Genomic DNA, 19,741 nt, shown 5'->3' with positions numbered 1-19,741 from the left:
GTTACAAGGATTACATGAGTTGGTATGTGCAAAGGCCTTAGCATAGTACCTGGCACATAGTAAAAGCTCTTTACAGAGGAGCTTGTATTATTAGTATGAGTTGACCAGGGTTACCAGGCTCGCTTGTCCCACTTTTAACCAAAAAATCAAGATGTGACATTTTTGGTGAGCCTTACTTATATGGTTTCTGGTTTTGTTTTTGTTTTTAAAATACTGAAAATATCTAGAGATTTTCAGTGATTCACAGCCCCCATTGGTCTCTTGCCTTTCCCACTGCCTCTCTGTGCCCGCAGGGCCCCTCCTCTGCCACATATGGTTGCCCCAGAGCCTCCGCTTGAGCCCCCCTCTCTCAATTACCTTCCTCCTCTTCCAAACCCCTACAAGGGCCTGAATGGCCCCAGGGAGGTCTCACCGGGAGGGGCTGGAAAAGGGCTCATTAGCCCAGATAAGCTGCTTTCAAAGTTGATCTGACCCTGGGAGTCCTTCCAGGGGATCCTCCAAGGTCAAAACTATTTTCATAATAATACATATTACATGATAATATGTGTGGCTTTTAAAACACTCACTTTCTCAGGAGTTTTCCAGAGGCTACTGATGTGTGGTGAAGGCATCATCACTGGAATATGTGCTTCTGTATTCTTGTGTTTTATGATTTTTCTCAGTTTGAATTTCTAATATGATAAATACTGATAGATATAATCCATATAAACAAAAAGCTCTTTGGGGTCCTCAATAATTTTTAAGAGTCTAGAGGGATCCTAAGATGGAAAACTTTGAGAACCCCTGGCCCAGATGAATCTCTAATTGATGATAATTACCAATTTGATACATGAGTAGGGATCGCTTATGTGGGGTGGGGGGAGAGGAGAGAAAAGAATGAACAAGAGGAAGGGGAATATAGGGAGGAGGGGGAGAAGAAGAGGGGGAGAGGGGGGAGGAGGAAGGGGATAAGGAAAGAGGTGAGACAAGAAGATGCACTTCCCAGGTGGCCCAGTGGTTGAGAGCCCACCTGCCGATGCAGGGGACACGGGTTTGTGCCCCGGTCCAGGAAGATCCCACATGCCGTGGAGCGGCTGGGCCCGTGAGCCATGGCCGCTGAGCCTGCGCGTCCGGAGCCTGTGCCCCGCAACGGGAGAGGCCACAGCAGTGAGAGGCTCGCGTACCGCAAAAAAAAAAAAAAAAGAAGAGACAGGAGGGAGGAGATGTTGCAAGGGAGTGGGGAGAAGGAGGGAGAAGGGGAAGGAGTTGGAAAGCAGAGGAAGGAAACAGGAAAGGGAGGAGGGGAAGGTACTTTACATACCTTGGAACTGTCCCATTTCCTAGATGAGGGAACTAAGGCTGAGACAAATTTAGACATTGTATATCCTGTAAAAGTGGTAGAGCTGGGTCTGAAACTAGGTGCACATCCTTTGTCCCCATGCTGTCCCCCTCTTATAGATGAGTCCTGGTGTCAGCAGGACCACCTTCTAGCCAGATGGCCAAGCAACTATGAGAGGCAAGGATGCTAAGGCCCTTACAACCTGTACTGCCTTTAAGCCACTTATAATCCCGGGAAGGGTATAGAGGAGGTCCAGGGTGGGAAGAGGGAAGTGGATATGGGGTGCCTGCTCTGGCCTTGGGCTCATTCCAGAACAGGACCAGCAGCAGGGCCCTACTTCTGGGAGGCCAGCTGCCCATTCCCTCCAAAGCAGCTGCCTTGGTTTCAGTTCACAGGTATTTCCCACAAACACCTGTCATCACATACCTCCTTGTTTAACCCCCGTGTCTGCCTAACCTTTCTCTTCTCTGGCTGGAAAGGGGGTGTCCAAGGCTATGCACACCTCAGGGCACATCTATTTGGCCCCTTCACCACAATGGTTTGGTAGCTTTGCCTCCAAGTCCTCTAAAGAAAGAAAACCAGATTAAAACACTCCACTCAGCATTATTTTGAATATGCAAAATATAATTTATTACCTGGGGTTTATCCTTCAGTCTCCATGTGGTGTAGTATATTTCCAACCAAGTATTTCATCAATAAATACTAAACAACAGGCACTGTGAGATTAAATACTTATAGGGGAGGTGGCTAACTGCCCATGGGGGTGAGTGTTTGAGGGAATACTTTCTTAGGGCCTTGAAGGTCACTTTTTTAAAAATTATTTTTTATTTTTTTTTAAAACATCTTTATGGGAGTATAATTGCTTTACAATGGTGTGTTAGTTTCTGCTGTATAACAAAGTGAAGCAGCTATACGTATACATATATCCCCATATCCCCTCCCTCTTGCGTCTCTCTCCCACCCCTCTAGGTGGTCACAAAGTACCGAGAGCTGATCTCCCTGTGCTATGCGGCTGCTTCCCACTAGCTATCTGTTTTACATTTGGTAGCGTATATAAGTCCATGCCACTCTCTCACTTCGTCCCAGCTTACCCCTCCCCCTCCCCGTGTTCTCAAGTCCATTCTCTACATCTGCATCTTTATTCCTGTCCTGCCCCTAGGTTCTTCAGAACCATTTTTTTTTAAGATGCCATATGTATGTGTTAGCATACGGTATTTTTTTTTTTTCTGACTTACTTCACCCTGTATGACAGTCTCTAGTTCCATCCACCTCACTACAAATAAGTCAATTTCGTTTCTTTTTATGGCTGAAATGTGGTCACTTTTGTGGTCACATTGTGGTCACTTTTTTGATTGGAAAGTTAGGGCCTATTTTGCACATATACTGAAGATGCTCCCCCACCTCTCCAAACATATAACCTTGAATTTGCTTCCCCAGAGTCTGGGTAACTTTTCCTTTGCCCTGCCTTCCTTCAATTCTGGGAGGCCCAGGTCAGAGTGCAGAGGCACAAAAAGGTCTGTGGGAGAGAGGGAAGGGGATGCCATAACTAGGAGCCCAGGAACAAGCTCAGGAACATTCTGGGAGCAGAGCTTGAGAATTTCACAGGACACATTGTGGGGCCAGCCCTTCAGCAGTTGGCAGGAGCTGGGTAGACCCTGTGCCCATTTCCCTGAGCGCCTGTTCAGACTGGAATCTATACCAGAGGGAGAAGGTGGCTGAAAAGTTGTCCCTCTGGACCATGCTCTGCACCCCCTTCCCTCTGGGCTCTCAAGGTGGGTAGGGCGGGGTGGAGGTCTGGGGGATGTGAGAGGAGGGGGGGTGAGGGGGTAGGGGGGTGAGCAGGAGCCTTTCATATTTTCTCTCTCTACTCCAGGGCCTGTTGTGTAGTAAAACCCTTGGTAAATGTTTTCTTGGCAAATGATTGTATATAATCATTATGTTTATTTAAAAAGAGTTGATTGAAAAGCTGGCTTGGGTAATTTTTGACTGACTGGGCCCATCTTGATACCTGAACAAGTTGTTTTGCAGGTGGGCCTGCTGGCACGCCCCCTGAGGTTTACAGGGGCACTGGGTCCAGGCCTATCGGATGGCTCCAGCCCTGGAAGGGCAACTTCAAGCAGCAGAGCCTGCGGCTGGGCCTGCAAAGCCAGAACTACCATTAGGAAAAGGGCCAGGCTGGAGCAGGGCCAAGAGAGGGGACCGAGGATCCAGGGGACTCAGCACACACAGCCCTCGGGCACCAGGAGAACCCGGCCTGCCAGACCCCAGACCACCCACAGGGCAAGCCTCACCCAGGCACCATTTTTGGTCTGAGATGACCTTCTATTTCCCTAAGTGGTGCATGCCATCTTTATGAGTGAGGAGTTTTCTAAAACAAACAGCCTCTACACCTTAAAACAAAACAGAACTGAAAATTGTAACTAAAACACTTGGTACCTTCCAGAAGGAACTGCTGAATTTCACATAAAGACAAGATATATTTTATGCTATTTCTCCTCAATATAAGTGAAACAAAGACATTATCATTCGAGACCTATCAATTAATTTGTATATGTAATTGCACTTGCAATGCAATAAAGATGAGTATAACTGATATGAACAAGATTCATTTTAGCCTGAGTAGATGCTACTAATCCTAATACGTCTAACACTACAAACAGATTTTTAAATGAGTTTACTGTCTTGTGTTCCTACACAGAAAGGTTTTGGTTGCTCTGAGAAGCATTTGTGTCACAAACAACATTCAGCTTTTCCCTCTAAGAAAACGTCCTGTCCCCATGATGCAGAGATATATCCCACAATCACAAGATTCACACATCAAACCTTCTATTTTATGATATCTCTGCTTCATTTATAACTGTTTACACATATGAAAATGTTTTATCTGAAAAAATACAATAGGACGCAAGGCTGAAAAGGATACTTTCACCATAAAAACACACTTTAAAAAAATTGATTCTGTCTAATTACATTTGGAATTGGCATTCTCTTCTATCAAAGACCAATTAACACTGTCCTTCTCACACAGTGCATTAAAGTCAGCACTTGCAGGGGAACGTTCCAAAAGTCACAGTGTACACTGAGAAAAATCAGCTTTTAAAGTGCTCCGAAAAATAAATTTGATTCAAGGAAACAATATGGAATATATTATATGCTGAACTGTACTGGGGATAGAATGAGTTGAGATGATAGTTTAGAATAACCTTAAAAACAGATACATTTTAAAAAGTGTTTGAAATGAAAAACACTGTACTTGACGGTGTTCTCATAGTGCTAAAGGCTCACACTGGGGTCTTTCCAGGGTGGTGGTTTTAACAGTAATATTGGAGATGCTTGCTGAACTTTCAGTCATGGAGCTGCTCCCTTAAGCTAAGTTGCAATAAACTCTGAGATCCTCTAGAAGCAAGATCTATTTACATGTGACGATTTCAAATTCTATCCTCAGGTACCTATATGTGAATTATGATTAAGCCCAGACCTGCAAAGACACAAATAGATAATTTTTAGTCTGTTTTCAGTTAATGACTTGTAAAACCTGAGTTTAAAGAGATAAAATCAAAGTCTACTATACACAAACATACACACGACATCCAAAATAGAGCATTCACATGTCTTAGAAAGATAACACTTTACTCCTAGCAACTCAAGGGTGCTTCTTTGGCCCTGGCTCCCCCTCTCCCTTAGTTAATCATCTGAAGGGCATCTGTGGCCTTCTTGCTAGGGAAGGTAACTCTTAGATTGAAAACCAGAACCCTCTGTACCCATTCAGCTCACTGGGTACACTGACATGTTTATTAATTTAGCAAACTCTTGCCCAGGATGATGAAGTCACAGATAACTTTACTGTTTGTTTCAGGAACTTTGCAAAAATCCTTTTATCTATTTACCCTAAGACTAGACTACTCAATTACCCTCTTTAGAAAAGACACACTTCTCACGACAGTACACAGCATCAAATGACCGCCTACTTTTCAAGACGGTCTTCGAAATTCTCTCCCTCCCCCCACCCTGTGTCCAACAATCTTAAACTATGCCACAAATTTGTCCAATCCTAATTAAGTCCCTCCATCAAAAGACTTGCCTTCAACCAGACTCCCCAAGCCTCATATATACCTGCCTTTGCTCTCCCCTTCTGAAATGCTAATAAGACTGTGAAGTTTGTGATCTTCCACAGTGAGGTAAGCTTTGCTTGATGAACAGGTTACTTTGGTGGCATTTCTAGGGAGCCAACATCTGACAAAGTCATGGAGCTCTTTGAGAATTTAATAAAAGCCATGAGGACACTTTTCCTGGAAAAATGCGCGCGCGCGCGCACACACACACACACACACACACACAATTTAGCATATAATTGCAGGGGCTTCATAGGTCTCCTGAAGCCCCTGTGTGGGTTTCACAGGGGTCTGTGACCAAAGATTAAGAACCCAGCACTACTGGGAGGTGAGACTGGCAATCTGACTTGTCAAAGGCTGGAATCAGACTTTTAGGGTATCTATGCTTGAATAGCTGCATCGATGGGGAACTCACTACCTACCCAGGCAAATCATTTCTCTGTGGCTATAGAATTGAAAGTAGAGTTCTATTTTGGCTGCCCAGGCCCATCCTAGCTTACTCTGACCCCTCTGCTTTCAGGAAGGCCAATCACTCCTGCTCTCACACACAGAGGAAAGTAGAAAAACTTCTCTCTTACTCTGAGGGTATGATCCCATGATCCTGAGCAAAAGGCAGTCCCATCAGGGGAAACTCGTAGAGTACTAACACGGTTTTCATGTCCAAACAAGATGGAGACTCGGGATCCCTTGAGGACATCCCAGACGTTGATGGTATAATCGTTGTATCCAGCAAACAGCAGGCGACCTTAAAGCAGGAGGATATGATGGTTATGAAACCAGTTCCTTCCTTCTTGTTTTTCTTTTCATGACTCTCACTCATGCACTCACTCATTCATTCATTCATTCATTTAATAAACAGTGATTTAGTGCCCATTATGTGCCAGGCACTGTGCTTTGCCCTGGGGATTCAAAGAGGAGAAAGCACAGTTGCTGGCCCCTGTGGAGGGTGGTGGTGGGCAGGCTGACTCATAAATCATTGCAGCACCCTGTGGTAAGGGCTGTCATGGAAGTGCTCAGCTATGTGTGAAGTGTTATGTGATCATACAGGAAGGGGGATTAAGAAGGGCACTACAGGGGACTTCCCTGGTGGCTCAGTGGTTAAGAATCCGCCTGCCAATGCAGGGGACACGGGCTCGAGCCCTGGTCTGGGAAGATCCCACATGCCGCGGAGCAACTAAGCCCATGCGCCACAACTACTGAGCCTGCACTCTAGAGCCTGCAAGCCACGACTGACTACTGAGCCCGTGCGCCACAACTACTGAGCCTGCGCTCTAGAGCCTGCAAGCCATGAATAATGAGCCTGCGTGCCACAACTACTGAAGCCCGCGCACCTAGAGCCCGTGCTCCACAACAAGAGAAGCCACCGCAATGAGAAGCCCGCGCACTGCAATGAAGAGTAGCCCCTGCTTGATGCAACTAGAGAAAGCCCGCACACAGCAACAAAGACCCAACGCAACCAAAAATATATAAATAAATTAAAATTAAATTTAAAATTTTTAAAAAAACGGCACTACAGGGAAAGCAACATTTGAGCTGGCTTTTGAGGACTGAATAGGAGTTTGCAATGCAGAGAAGGACGGGAAAAGACGTTCCAGTAGCAGCATGTATGCACAAAAGCACAGCTACACAACCAGGGGGTGTCTGGGAAAACTGAATGGTCCAGTGACCCAGCATACGAGTGCTGCCTTAACCTTCACAGGCAGCCTCCCCAGCTGTGAGGGCAGAGGTGCCATGAGCTTCAGGGAATTAAGAAAGGGACTCTTGCTCACTCCCCCGCTCTCCACCGCCCCACCTCTGGAAAAAAAGGTCCCTTTTCAGGTGTGAAAGGAAAATGGAAGGCTGGAGAGGAAATGCCTAAAGGCGCAGATGCAGTTTTGATACATCATTGTTTTGAAGAAGAGCATTAGGTGGGCCCAGCCTTCATTTCCCGTGGAGTGAACTGGACTGGGGAAGCTGCTTCAGGCAGGGCAAAGCGGGCTGTCAAAAATGCAGTGGAGGAGAACTGGTGCAAAAGTAGACGCTTTAGCACATGGACCCACAGGAAGTTTAGCTAGGAGGGGAAGCTTGGCAGAGCTGGGTTTCACTGAAGTCCTGTTTTACAGTCCTGGGAAAGTTTCTGAAATAAAATCTTACCACTGAGGGAGAAGTCCACGCTGGAAGCTCCAAAGATGATACTCTCTTTGGAATAGATGGCAACCTCCCTGTCTGCCCGGAGGTCGTAGAGGCGACACTGGGGTGACAAAGAAGACAAAGAGGCACTTGTTTCTGGATCCTGTTTGGTGCATTGATGGCTACAGAGCTACAGGCTGGTGCCAGTGGCTTGTGTAGTTTGAGGGATAAGGGAAAAACCTCTTTCGTTTTCTCTCCTAGTATTTTCTCCCTCAATCCCGATTTCTATCAATCTCCAGGGATTACTGGAGATTCAAAGGAACAGCAAATACAGATTTCTTTAGGTACAAAAACAAAAATGAAAGCCCTCTTTTTTTTTCTGACAAAGAATATGTGTTCACTGCAGAAAATTCAGGAAAACTCAGAAATGCATAAAGGAGGAAATAAACGTCACCCCCAATCCTAGAGGTATTTACTAACATCTGGACTATTCCCTTCAGTCTTAATCTATTTTATGTGTGGATTTAAATGGGGAGGATGTTTCATTATTGCTTCTATTAGCATTATGTTATGAGCATTTTCTCATATCGTTAAATAATCTTAAAAAAAAACAGGAGTAATATGGTTGTTATATTCCTCATGTGGATATATCAGAATCTACTCAGCTATACCCTGCTAAGTGTTTGATTACGTCTGATTTTTCTCTTTTACAAATAAAATTATGGGGAAGCCATGATCCTTCTTCTATAAAAATCTTTATATGCATCTCTGATATTTTCCTTAGAATAGCTAAAAAATAGAATCCTTAGAATAGAATTGTTCCCAAGAAATAGCATGGCTGGATCAAAGGGTAGGGAAGTTTTGAAAGCTCTTGAATTCTCCCAAATGTATGCCCTTAAATTTTGTTAAATATTTTTTGAAATACAGAAGTTTTAAATTTTCATGATTATCAAACCCTCAATCTATTCCCCTGTAATTTCTTCCAGGATAGCAAATTAGAGTGCAGTTCATTATTTAATAAGATATTTGCTATTTTGAGGGCACAGGAGGATATTTTTTTTCTCCTGAAATATAGGTCAACATAATTTGACAATTAGTATCAAAAGCCTTAAAACTAGGCTGATTTTGGGCTTCCCTGGTGGCGCAGTGGTTGAGAGTCCGCCTGCCAATGCAGGGGACGCGGGTTCGTGCCCCGGTCCGGGAAGATCCCACATGACGCGGGGCGGCTGGGCCCGTGAGCCATGGCCGCTGAGCCTGCGCGTCCGGAGCCTGTGCTCCGCAACGGGAGAGGCCACAGCAGTGAGAGGCCCGCATACCGCAAAAAAAAAAAAAAAAAAAAAAATTTGCTTATAGCAGTGTTTTTAACAGGAAAAAAAACCTTGGAAAAAACCTAATGACCCAAAACTTGAAGACTGGTTAAGTAAATGATGGCATATCCATAACGTGGAAAACTATTCAATCATTAAGAAAATATAATGTGGGAGAAAAATATGTATTGGCATGGGAAAATGTTCACAATCTATTGCTAAGTGAAAAAAGCAAATTATAAAGCATTTTGTTTAAAAACTAAAAAGACAGAAAGGAATTCACTGAACTGTGATTTTTCTTGGATATAATGATTAACATAATTTAGTGTTTTCCCCCAAGTTTTCTTTATTGAAGTCACATCAGTTCTGTAATCAGGAAAAAAGTTATTTTTGAAAACTAAAATTAGGTCAGCATATCTCTCCTTTGGATAGGAAAAGCTCTCAATAACTTAGAAACATACCGTAGCATCATCTGATCCCGAAGCAAAGGCATCTCCACTCGGGTAGTATCTGCAGAGAGAAAGTGTGGGGAGAAAGCACTTAGAGTGGTGATTCCCAGTCCTGGGTGCCCATCAGAACCATCTGGGAAGGCTGTCCCATGCTGGTCCCTCAGACTTCTAGGGATACACAGACCACTCATTACAGAGGCCAGAAAGGGAGGCTCATCTGGAAGGTCCCATTGACCTAATTTTCTTCTGTGTAAACAGGGGACAGTGACACTGGCCTTGCAGAGTATTGGCAAGGAGTAAATGAGATAATATGTGTATCTGTACCAGACACCGAACACAGGCAGGTCCCCTGTATCCTTGCTTCCCCTTGATCATATACCCCATTCCCAAGACTTGGCCAGAGCTAAGGGATAAGACAGTGGTTATAAACACAGACACTGCAATCAGATATACAGAGCCACGGGAAGCTGTCTGCACTGACCACTCACTACATGGGATACTTCTGGCAAGTGCCTTCACCTGGCCCAGCCTCAGTTTCTTCATCTGAAAAGTGAGGAGGATAATGTACATTTCCTGCTGTAAAGACTGAATAAGACACTATATGTATTATACAAAGAACGTGGCATGGTGCCAAATAAAAAGCATGCAATAACTAATGATTATTACTGTTATAGTCATCCTCTCCTCTAATCAGGCCTTCAGGGACTTCCCTGGTGGTCCAGTAGGTAAGACTCCACGCTCCCAGTGCAGGGGGCCCGAGTTCGATCCCTGGTCGGGGAACTAGATCCCGTGTGCATGCCGCACGCCGCAACGAAGATCCCGTGTGCTGTAACTAAGACCTGGCACAGCCAAAATAAATAAATATCTAAAGAGAAAAATAATCAGGCCTTCTGGACAGAGGGCAGCCTAAGTAGAGACCTGGTGGATATTAGAAGAGGGTTCTGGGTAGAGGGAACAGCATGGGTGAGAGAACGTGCATGTTTAAGCTGTTATTTCATGAATATATAGGGATTTAATTTAGTTTTGTGGCTTTATATTCTATCCTGTATCTTAAAAACCTCATTTACTGGGCTTCCCTGGTGGCGCAGTGGTTGAGAGTCCACCTGCTGATGCAGAGGACATGGGTTTGTGCCCCGGTCCGGGAAGATCCCACATGCCGCGGAGTGGCTGGGCCCGTGAGCCATGGCCACTGGGCCTGCGCGTCCGGAGCCTGTGCTTCGCAACGGGAGAGGCCACAACAGTGGGGGGGCCCGTGTACCACAAAAAAAAAAAACACAAAAAACCTCATTTACTATCTGTAGTAATTTCTCAATTGATTTCCTTGGATTTTCTGGGTAATTACTGCACGTTTGCAAAAAGTGATAGTTTTTTTTTCCCTGTTTTCCTTTCCTACATTTGAGGTCAAAGAGCTTGAAAATTCTCATTAATATTTCTACCACTAAGGTAATTAAGTATTCTTATTGTGTTCTGGCTTTTTAAAAATTATTATTATTATTATTTTATTTATTTATTTTTGGCTGTGTTGGGTCTTCACTGCTGCATGTGGACTTTTCTCTGGTTGCAGTGTGAGGGCTTCTCATTGCTGTGGCTTCTCTTGTTGCAGAGCACGGGCTCTATGCGTGCAGGCTTCAGTAGTTGTGGCACACGGGCTCAGTAGTTGTGGCACACGGGCTCAGTAGTTGTGGCTCACGGGCTCTAGAGCGCAGGCTCAGTAGTTGTGGCGCACGGGATTAGTTGCTCTGCGGCCTGTGGGATCTTCCCGGACCAGGGCTCAAACCCGTGTCCCCTGAATTGGCAGGTGGATTCTTAACCACTGCACCACCAGGGAAGCCCTGTGTTCTGGCTTTTAAGGGGAATAAGTCTAGTACTTCCCTCTAAGTATAAATATTCTTGAGTGATTATACTTTAAATGCTGTCCTGACAGTGCCAGCTTCTAAATATATATGTCAAGTCCTGACCTCTCTCTTGGAATCCGGTTCACAGCTCTTGCTACCTACTTGACATTTCCACTTGGTCGTATAATAGCGTCTCAGACTTAGCTAGCCCAAGACAGAGCTCCAGAATCCATATGCAACCACTGCCTTCTCCCTGCACTGCCTCCAACCCTCCCTGTCTTAGCAAATGGATCAATGCTTACTGCCCCTTATAAAAGATACAGGTTCCCTGAGCTCAGGGTTCTTCTCCTATAATGCAGCCCTTTGCATGGGCAGGTGTCATTTGGCCCTTTCATGTGACCCTATAGAATTGGGGCTTAGGTAACCAGCACAAAAATGCTGATACCCCAGCTACTGCCATCACTATGAGTAACCAACTATCCTTCATCTCTAACCCAGGAGTCTCATGCCTTCTAGCAGCATCCATGAATCTGTGGCAGCCTTACTTCATAGCTTGCAGCTAGGATAAAATCTCAAGTCCTTCACAATTCTAGACATTTCTGTCCTCCCTGTGTGTCTTCTTTAGTTGCAGCCACCATCATTTCATTCTAAAACTCACACAACAACCTTCTAACTGGCCATCATACTTCCATTCTTTCTCCCCTACAATCCATTCTCCATACAGCACCCAGAGTGACCTTTTAAAGGCAAAACGTGGATCACGCTAGCCACCTCCCCAGCTCAGGACTCGCTAGTGGTGACCTGGCCTTTTGTTAGGTCCCTGAACATCTCACCTCCCTGATCTTCCCCCCGGCTCTTTGCAAGCCTGGCTCCTTAATTATCCTGGTCTCAATTTAAACATCAATTTATCAGAGAGGCCTGACCATTCAAAGAAATAACCCATCTTATCACAGTTCCCTGTTTTACTTTTTCTTAGCACTTAGCAGTACTTAAACAGCACGTTTATCTGTGCTTTGTCTTCTGTAGGACAGTAGCGATGTTGTCTTGTTCAAAACAGTACTCCCAGTTTCTGGAATAATGTCTAGCAGATAAGGACTTCATAAACATTTGTTGAATGAATGAATGAGAAACACTGACTTGACCTAGACAGGATGATATCCATTGCCCCTAGTGCAATTATATTAAAATTCTCCAAGAAATCGGGAGTGCTGTTCAGTCCCACCACAAATCAGCCATTATTGCTGGAAAAGCCTCTCTCGGCCAAGTAACTTGAGCCTAGAGGCTAAGTACTAGCCCAGGCCGGGGAACACTGGAGGACAGAGGAGCAACGTGAACATTCTACTCACTGACCGGACACTGTTGATGTCAGATTCGTGCGTTTCAAAGGCCTGCACGCACTGTCCGGAGCGCATGTCCCACACCATGGCTTTCTTGTCACACCCCTACAAACAGAAAGTTACCCAGAGTTATGTACAATGCAAGGAATGTCTACAGACAGGCATGAGTTCTGGTTATGTCACAGAGACCTTTTAGTTCCCATTAGTAAATGGCTGACAATATGCTCTTCTGGCACTAGCTTTACCTAAGGCCACTTTCCTCAACTGACAAGCCCTCACGCGGCCAGAGAGAGGTCTTGGGGTCAGGGTGACGAGCAAGGGAAGGCACCCAGCCCCCTTTTAAGCATGTTTTCTTCTCTCCCACCTTTCTGAGGGGCTGCAAACTCTCCAGAGCCTCCTTCTCTCCTTCCTCCTGGGCATCTCTCTTCACTTTTCCCTCTCTTTCCCCCTCCTCTTTATCTCTGCCTCTGTAAGCCCAGAGGAGAGGAGGGCAGGTGGACAGTGGGTGTGGTGGGACCTCCCAGCTTTGCCTCAGGTGTGTGGGGCAGCCTGAGCACAGGTGGAGAGCCAGGTGCCCCTGGGCCAGCTGCACCCCAGCAGCCTAGTCAGGGTGTTGCCCGCAGTCAGCTGGGTGGCTCAGGCGAGTCACCTCCCTGGACTTCTGCCTCAACATCTGTAAAGCGAACCTTCTCTGGGTTGCTACCATGACCCAGAGAATCATGAACACTAGGCTTTCACATACTCTCTTGCTTCTGGGAGCATTTTGATAAATTCCTGCAGAGCCTTCTGTGATCAAGCATGAGCAGTACAATTAGACTCTCAAAGGTCAAACAGAAGGAGTCATGGGTTAAAATTAGTGTCCAAGTTGTTGGTTTCAACTCAGAGGAGAGGGTGGATGAGGTGCCACGACTGATGTCTCAGCAAGACCTGCTGTGGGAGTTCAGCACTCCAAGCATCTTTACTGAGAATGTGCACAAAGGAATCAGCGAGTCTCTTCAAATCGTTACTGGACCCTAAATCAGATGGAGTTTAATACTCTGAAAGAGACGATACAATCCACAACGATACCAACAGTTGAAAAAAGAGTGTCGTTGAGTAGGGATAAATACAGTTATACAAAGACACAAGAATGAAATGTACACAGATAGGGCCAAATACCCAAGAAGAAAATCAGGGTCCCTGCCAACTCGAGGCCTCACAGCCCTCACCTGAGGCCCAGGACTAAGATGTGGGCAGCTCGGAGCAAACATCATTCATTAGACAGCGTTTGCATCTCTGTCCTCTCTCATCACTTGTCTCCTGAGCGAGATGAGACAGGACCCAGGGGTCAGGCCAGCCACCTCAGTTCTCCATTCTTATTCCCAGGTGCCCATAGAAATACTTGCCTCTCTGCATACCACACTGTGAACTCTTCCCTCTACTGCTCACAATATCCTGGGGAAGGTAGGGGGCAAATGCTATCGTGCCTTATGCCCAATTTACAGAGGATGAAATGTAGAGTCAGGTAGCAAACGTGGGTCCCAGGTGTCCTGGCTCATCTGGTGCTCCTCTGCCATGGTGGCCTGCCTGTCCGACTCGTAGCCTTCAGATACGCTGTTCCCTGTGCCGGAGAGTGGGAGGGGCTGGCGACTGGCAGGGGTGAGGCGGGAGAGTGTCCCACCAATGTCAAAGCTCTGATCACGCCACAGCGATGCTTCGCCACCACTGCCACCTGAGCCTCCTGGTGCCTAGCGACTGTCTCTAAAGGTCTCAGAGGCTCACTCTCTGCTACTTATTTAAGGAATCTCAGCCCCATCCAGGGAAGTGTCCAGTCTAGTCCCACAGATTAACAGGAAGTGCTACCATGAGCCTCCCTAGTGGACAAAGGACCCCCCAGAGATCTTCCTTGGGTCTTTACCCCGGACACGAAGGTGTTCCCGGTTTCTGAGGGAGCCAGGTCCAAGCAGAGCACGTCGGCCCCGTGCCCATGGAAGCTCTGCAGCAGCTGCCCGCTCTCCACGTCCCACAGGGCACACGTGCCGTCGCCACTCGCTGTCAGGATCTGCCGCAGGAAAGGACAGGAAGGGTGTGGCTGTCATTAATGTCCCTGTCAGGGGAAGCCAAGCAGATGCTTACAGTTCCACAGGGAAGAGGAGGCTCCTTACACACACACACACACACACACACACACACACACACACACACACACACACACACACACACACACACACACACACACACACACACACACACACACCCCTGCTAAATCTGGACTCAAGCACAGAACTCTTTCTCTGGTACTGAGAAAGAAACAGTTCATTTTTGACACCCTCGCTGTCCTGGAGCTGTTTATGTGCCTGTCCTCCTGCAGAGTATGGAATCCAGAGGTCTCCCTGTGGTACCTGCGGGGCTCTATACCTGCCTGCCACGTAGGAAGGGCTCTGTGAACGCTTGCTTCACAGAACCTCAAGCGGCTCCCACAAGCACCCAAGCCCAGCGTCGTGCTTCCCAGACATTAATGTGCAACCCCACACGCAGCTGCTAATAGAGAGCCTGGGGTGGGGCCTGAGATTCTGTATTTCCCACAAACTCCCAGGTGATGCTGACGTTGCTTGCCGGGACCCACCTGGAGCAGGATTTTGCTAAACACAGTCTCCTGTAGCTGGATCCCCCAGAGGCTCCCTGGGCCACTGAGTGGTGCTGACAGACACACAGGGTCAACCAGCATCTGCCGTGTGCTGACCACGTCCAGGCCCTCCGCTAGGCATCAGGGTTTGCAGAAAGACTGTGTCTTGGTCTCTGCTCTCCTGGAACTTGGTTAACAGGATTGTCAGGAAGGACTGAAACCCACCAAACTCCCTGTCCCTACGTTAATCAATTCCAGGGCCAGGCACACTTCCCGGTGCTGCATTAGACAATACTGAGAAACCAAGTAAAAATAACCTAGCTGCCCGCTCCAGGAAATAACTGCTCCTGCAAGATAAAACTGTGAACCAACTAAGCTTACTTATCAAGACTAACAGCTTTGTAAAAAATTAATGAAACAGAAGCCTCAATTAAATACAGTGGGAGACCGGAAGGGGGAGCCTTCATGTCCTGTGATGATAGAGACCAACAGGAAGAAGACAGACTTCTCTTCTTTCCTGGGAAGGATTCAGCCAATGAAAAGCCATGGACTCGGGCTTCCCTGGTGGCGCAGTGGTTAAGAATCCACCTCCCAATGCAGGGAACACGGGTTCGATCCCTGGTCCGGGAAGATCCCACATGCCACAACTACTGAGCCTGCACTCTAGAGCCTGCAAGTCACAACTACTGAGCCCGCGAGCCTAGAGCCCGTGCTCTGCAACAAGAGAAGCCACCACAGTGAGAAGCCCACGCATCACAATGAAGAGTAGCCCCCGCTCACCACAACTAGAGAAAGCCCACGTGCAGCAATGAAGACCCAATGCAGCCAAAAATAAATAAATAAAATAAATAAATTTAAAAAAAAAAGAAAAGCCATGAACTCTGTTTAATCCTCCCAACTTCCTTTTCCACCCTGTAAAACGGTTCTCCTTGCCTTGCTGTGTGGGGACTTGCACATGCCTCGCCATGGTCCACTTGCTATGGTTGCAGGCAAAAAAAGCGCAGGGGCAGCAGCTTGCTCACCAGCTCTTTCCGGAAGCCTCGCCGGTTTCCTCCACGACCGCTGCCAAGGTGTGTGCCCTCCCATTTTAAGGTGGGTCTTTTAAGGTGGAAAACTAGTTATGACATAATAGCTTAGGGTTGGTAAGCCCAGCGAGGTAAGGGTCTTATAAAGCAAGTCCTGGTGAGCAAGCTGTTGACCTGAAACAAATAGACTGCCAGGTATTTCTCCAGCAAAGATGGGTTTATTCAGGACCCACAGAGAACTGCAATTCAGGGTCTGCAACCATGGTGAGGTTGGACCACTCACCCTGGACCCTGAAACCCTCTAAGGACCCTTCCCCAGTTTCTTCATTTTGAGACGGTATAGTGATTCTGTCAAGTTGGGGTTCTCCCTTGCTGCAGTAGGTCTAATAAACTTAGCATTGCTGGGTGGCAGGTGTTTCTGATGGTCTTGGCAGACGAGACAATGATCACTTACGACAGAGTGAGAAGTGCTGAGATATAGGTAGGTCTGTGAGAGGGACACCAAACCCACTTTGGCAACATGTGAGCTGATCTCAGAGGAGGACTGAGAGCTGGCCACTCACTAAGGAAGGGGAGGAGAGCAGAGCGAGCTGAGGGGAAGGCGCACCTGTGCAGTGAATGAAAGGTGTGCCTGGGTACGGAGTCAGGACTTTAGCCTGTAGGCAAGAGGGACCTGTGGAAAGCTTCTGAGCAGAATGACCAAATCAAGGGTATATTTTAGGAAAATCTGTCTGAGGTCAGTGCAGCTGTCCCTCAAGCAGACTCTGGATAGTTTCAAGTACAAAGGCTGGCCCATGAATGAAGAAGAACACTGGGGTGCCTGGGGAAAGGCATGGTGGCCAGAACTAGGGTTTTAAATTTTGTTGCTGCCAGTGTGTGTGAGGCTTGGGCTCTGCTGCAATTGGGAGAAAGGCAGTGGGGATCCAGGGCTCAAGGCCTCAAAGACCCAGCTGATGGTATCGCAGAGCCCTGGAGCCAGCATGGTTCTGAGCAGCCATAGGGGGACCCACAAGGGTTAAGCCCTGGCAAGCAGAGCCTCCCTACGCCCCACCTTCCTGCTGCTCACAGGGGCTGGACGAGGTGATAAGACAGTGTGGGAAGGGGCTCTTGCAGTGTAAGTGCCCACAACAGAGCCCTCTGTGGGTGGAGATTACTGATGGCTGAGGAAAGAAAACAGGAAGTAGGCCTTAAAGGACTGCCAGCATTCAGTGCACCCACTGACTGTGCTGCACCCCTAGTTTCCACGTGCTGGTGGTCTCCTCTCATCCTCTCCCTCCTTCCCCCTCTCTTCCCTTCCCTCTCACACGCTAGGCCTAGCACTTGTAAAAGAATCTTCTGTTTCTTGCAGGGAGGGGACATATTACAAGGAAAGAATCCATTCCCACCCTGGCCTTGCACCTGCTGGCCACACCGTCTTGGGAGTGTGTTCCTGCCAGCAGTCTGGGAGGCCTAGGATCTTCTTGCAGCCAGGAGAGGCCCCTCCATGGAGAAAGAGCTGGCTAAGTTCCAGAGTTCTCAGGCTTCTTGGGTGTGGGCCCCAAGGCCCTCCTCAAAGCCCCCACTTGCAGGCAGCTCTCAAATTTGGAGACCCTCCAGGCTACAAAGCCCATGCAGCTGCCCATGGGACTCCCTCTGGCCTCGACTTCCCTTAAGAGGCCTTTGTACACCTGACAAGAGGACTCAGGCTGGTCAGAGCAGCTTAGGAACACACAAGACTTGGACCATGTCTTAATTTGAGAACTTGTATTTTGTGATGTGCTACAATTCCCTCCAATCTCTGCTGGCCACACCCACTAGGGGATGCTCCACCCCAGTCCTGTCCTAACATTTGCAAAGGGGCCAGTAATTGCCAATCTTTTTTGGGACATCAGGTCCAAACAAATGACTGCCTGAAATGATTCCCTCGGTCTAGCTCTTTAATGGGAATTTTCCATACCATACTCTTCAGTCAAAGAAATGAATAGTCTTTAAAAGTTAACAGTAACTTCTTAATATTTAAAAAATATTTTAAATATTTGTGCTCTTCATTACAATGTAAGTAAAAATAAATTTTATAAACCAAACATTCATTATGATAAATGCACTAAACAGATCCTCTAACTCATTGTCACTCATTTATTCTGGAATGTAGAGAATCTGCAGGTCTTATAACAGCTTTTTGAGGTTTCTGTTTTTCATCTTAGATCCCAGAGCTGGAAGGAAGCTTAGTTCATGAGTTCAGTGGTACCCAAACTAGGCTATGCATCTGAATCACCCATGAAGCTTTGCGTTAATATAAATAACAAAACAATAAGAGCTAATGTTTATTGATATTTACTAAGTATTTGAGATGAATCATCTCATTTAATCCTCAGAAAACCCCATGAGGGAGGAATTTACTACGATCCTCACTTGCAAGTGAGAAAAACAAAACACAGAGAATAATAAAAGCTTGTTCAGGATTCACCATCCAGAACAGGAGACTAAACATCCTCTGTTGCTTTGGCTGACCCTCAGGCCCCAAGACAACCGGTCTGGCCACTGCAGCAGCCAGGGCAACAGCACTCTCTACTGCACAGGCCTGCAAGACTCCTGGTCGCGAAAAACAGGTGTAAACGCTGCCCTCTAAGTCCGAACAGCCCTCCCGTCAGAAGTGAGACAATTACCCATCCCCGGGTCTCCTTGCCGCTATCCTTGCCACCCCCCCAACCCCGCCGCTGACGTCAGTCAGCTGAAGCCAGAGTGGCCTTTAATCTGACTCAGTCTCCTCCTTCAAACAAACCCAATCTGCCCCAGCCCCAGCAATGGCTCCCTGCCATTTGTAGGGTCAGCCCCGCCACTCAGGGCACCCTGTGATCGGGCCCTGCCCACCTCTTGGGCCACCTGCCTCCTACAATGCTCCCCTCCACCTCACTGGCAACACACTCATCCTCCAGGGTGGCCCCTGCAGCACGTTTACGACCCCCCACTCCTGCTCTGAGCTCCCAGCCTCCCCTGCTATTCAGTCACCCCTGGTATCTGGCAATGCGGGTGGTGGCATCTGTGCAGGTTTTCTGGAGAGATGTGACAGAGACACGATAGGATGCTTTAGGACTTGTGAGAGAAAACGTGGCCAAAGCGTTGAAGTTGGATTGTCTCCACTTTGTGGCTTGTTCAAAGTAGGGCACAGATTTACCCTCTGATGCTTTTTCTTTTCGAATGTGTTAAAACAGGAGTGGAAAATAGGTACGATGAGGCGTGTCACGTGCACAACTCTGAAAGTCAGCACCCTGTGAAGTTTCACATACGGAGGCACCTTGGAACCACCTCTCTGACCCAGACAGGAATTTCCACCACCCCAGAAGTTTCCTTGACCCACTCCCACCCCCACCAAGTCAATTAGAGGAGGAGGTTCAATATGGCATGGAGTTCATCTCATCTCTGCCAACAGTCAAAAGCCCTGAATTTCCCCATTTCTGATTTTATTAAAAATAATAATATAACCAGGAATTCCCTGGTGGTCTAGTGGTTAGGATTTGGCCCTTTCACTGCCGTGGCCTGGGTTCAATCCCTGGTAGGGGAATTGAGATCCCACAAGCTGAGTGGCATGCTCAAAAAAAAAAAAAAAAAGGCATATATACACACACACATATATACACATAAACATATATACATGTATACACACA

General features: G+C 47.0%; 1 protein-coding gene across 6 annotated transcripts in view; it reads right to left on the bottom strand.

Moving 5' to 3' along the window:
• Positions 1-1,921: 1,921 nt before the first annotated feature.
• GNB5 (G protein subunit beta 5) overlaps positions 1,922-19,741 on the bottom strand; it is a 52,946-nt gene continuing 35,126 nt past the window's right edge. For 4 of the 6 annotated variants that reach the window (XM_049706004.1, XM_049706005.1, XM_049706006.1 and 1 more), the window contains 6 exons: positions 14,365-14,508; positions 12,481-12,572; positions 9,308-9,356; positions 7,564-7,660; positions 6,009-6,175; positions 1,922-4,826 (listed from right to left, as the gene is read on the bottom strand). In XM_049706004.1, coding sequence (XP_049561961.1) covers positions 4,785-4,826; positions 6,009-6,175; positions 7,564-7,660; positions 9,308-9,356; positions 12,481-12,572; positions 14,365-14,508 — 591 coding nt within the window. In that variant the 3' untranslated portion in view covers positions 1,922-4,784. The remainder of the gene's footprint in view (positions 4,827-6,008; positions 6,176-7,563; positions 7,661-9,307; positions 9,357-12,480; positions 12,573-14,364; positions 14,509-19,741) is intronic. The other 2 variants (XM_004281667.3, XM_004281668.3) reach the window with 1 other exon arrangement.

The sequence above is a fragment of the Orcinus orca genome, chromosome 2 (assembly GCF_937001465.1).
Source record: "Orcinus orca chromosome 2, mOrcOrc1.1, whole genome shotgun sequence".
NCBI classification, from domain to species: Eukaryota; Metazoa; Chordata; class Mammalia; order Artiodactyla; family Delphinidae; genus Orcinus; species Orcinus orca.
This window is presented reverse-complemented; position numbering and strand designations above follow the sequence as displayed.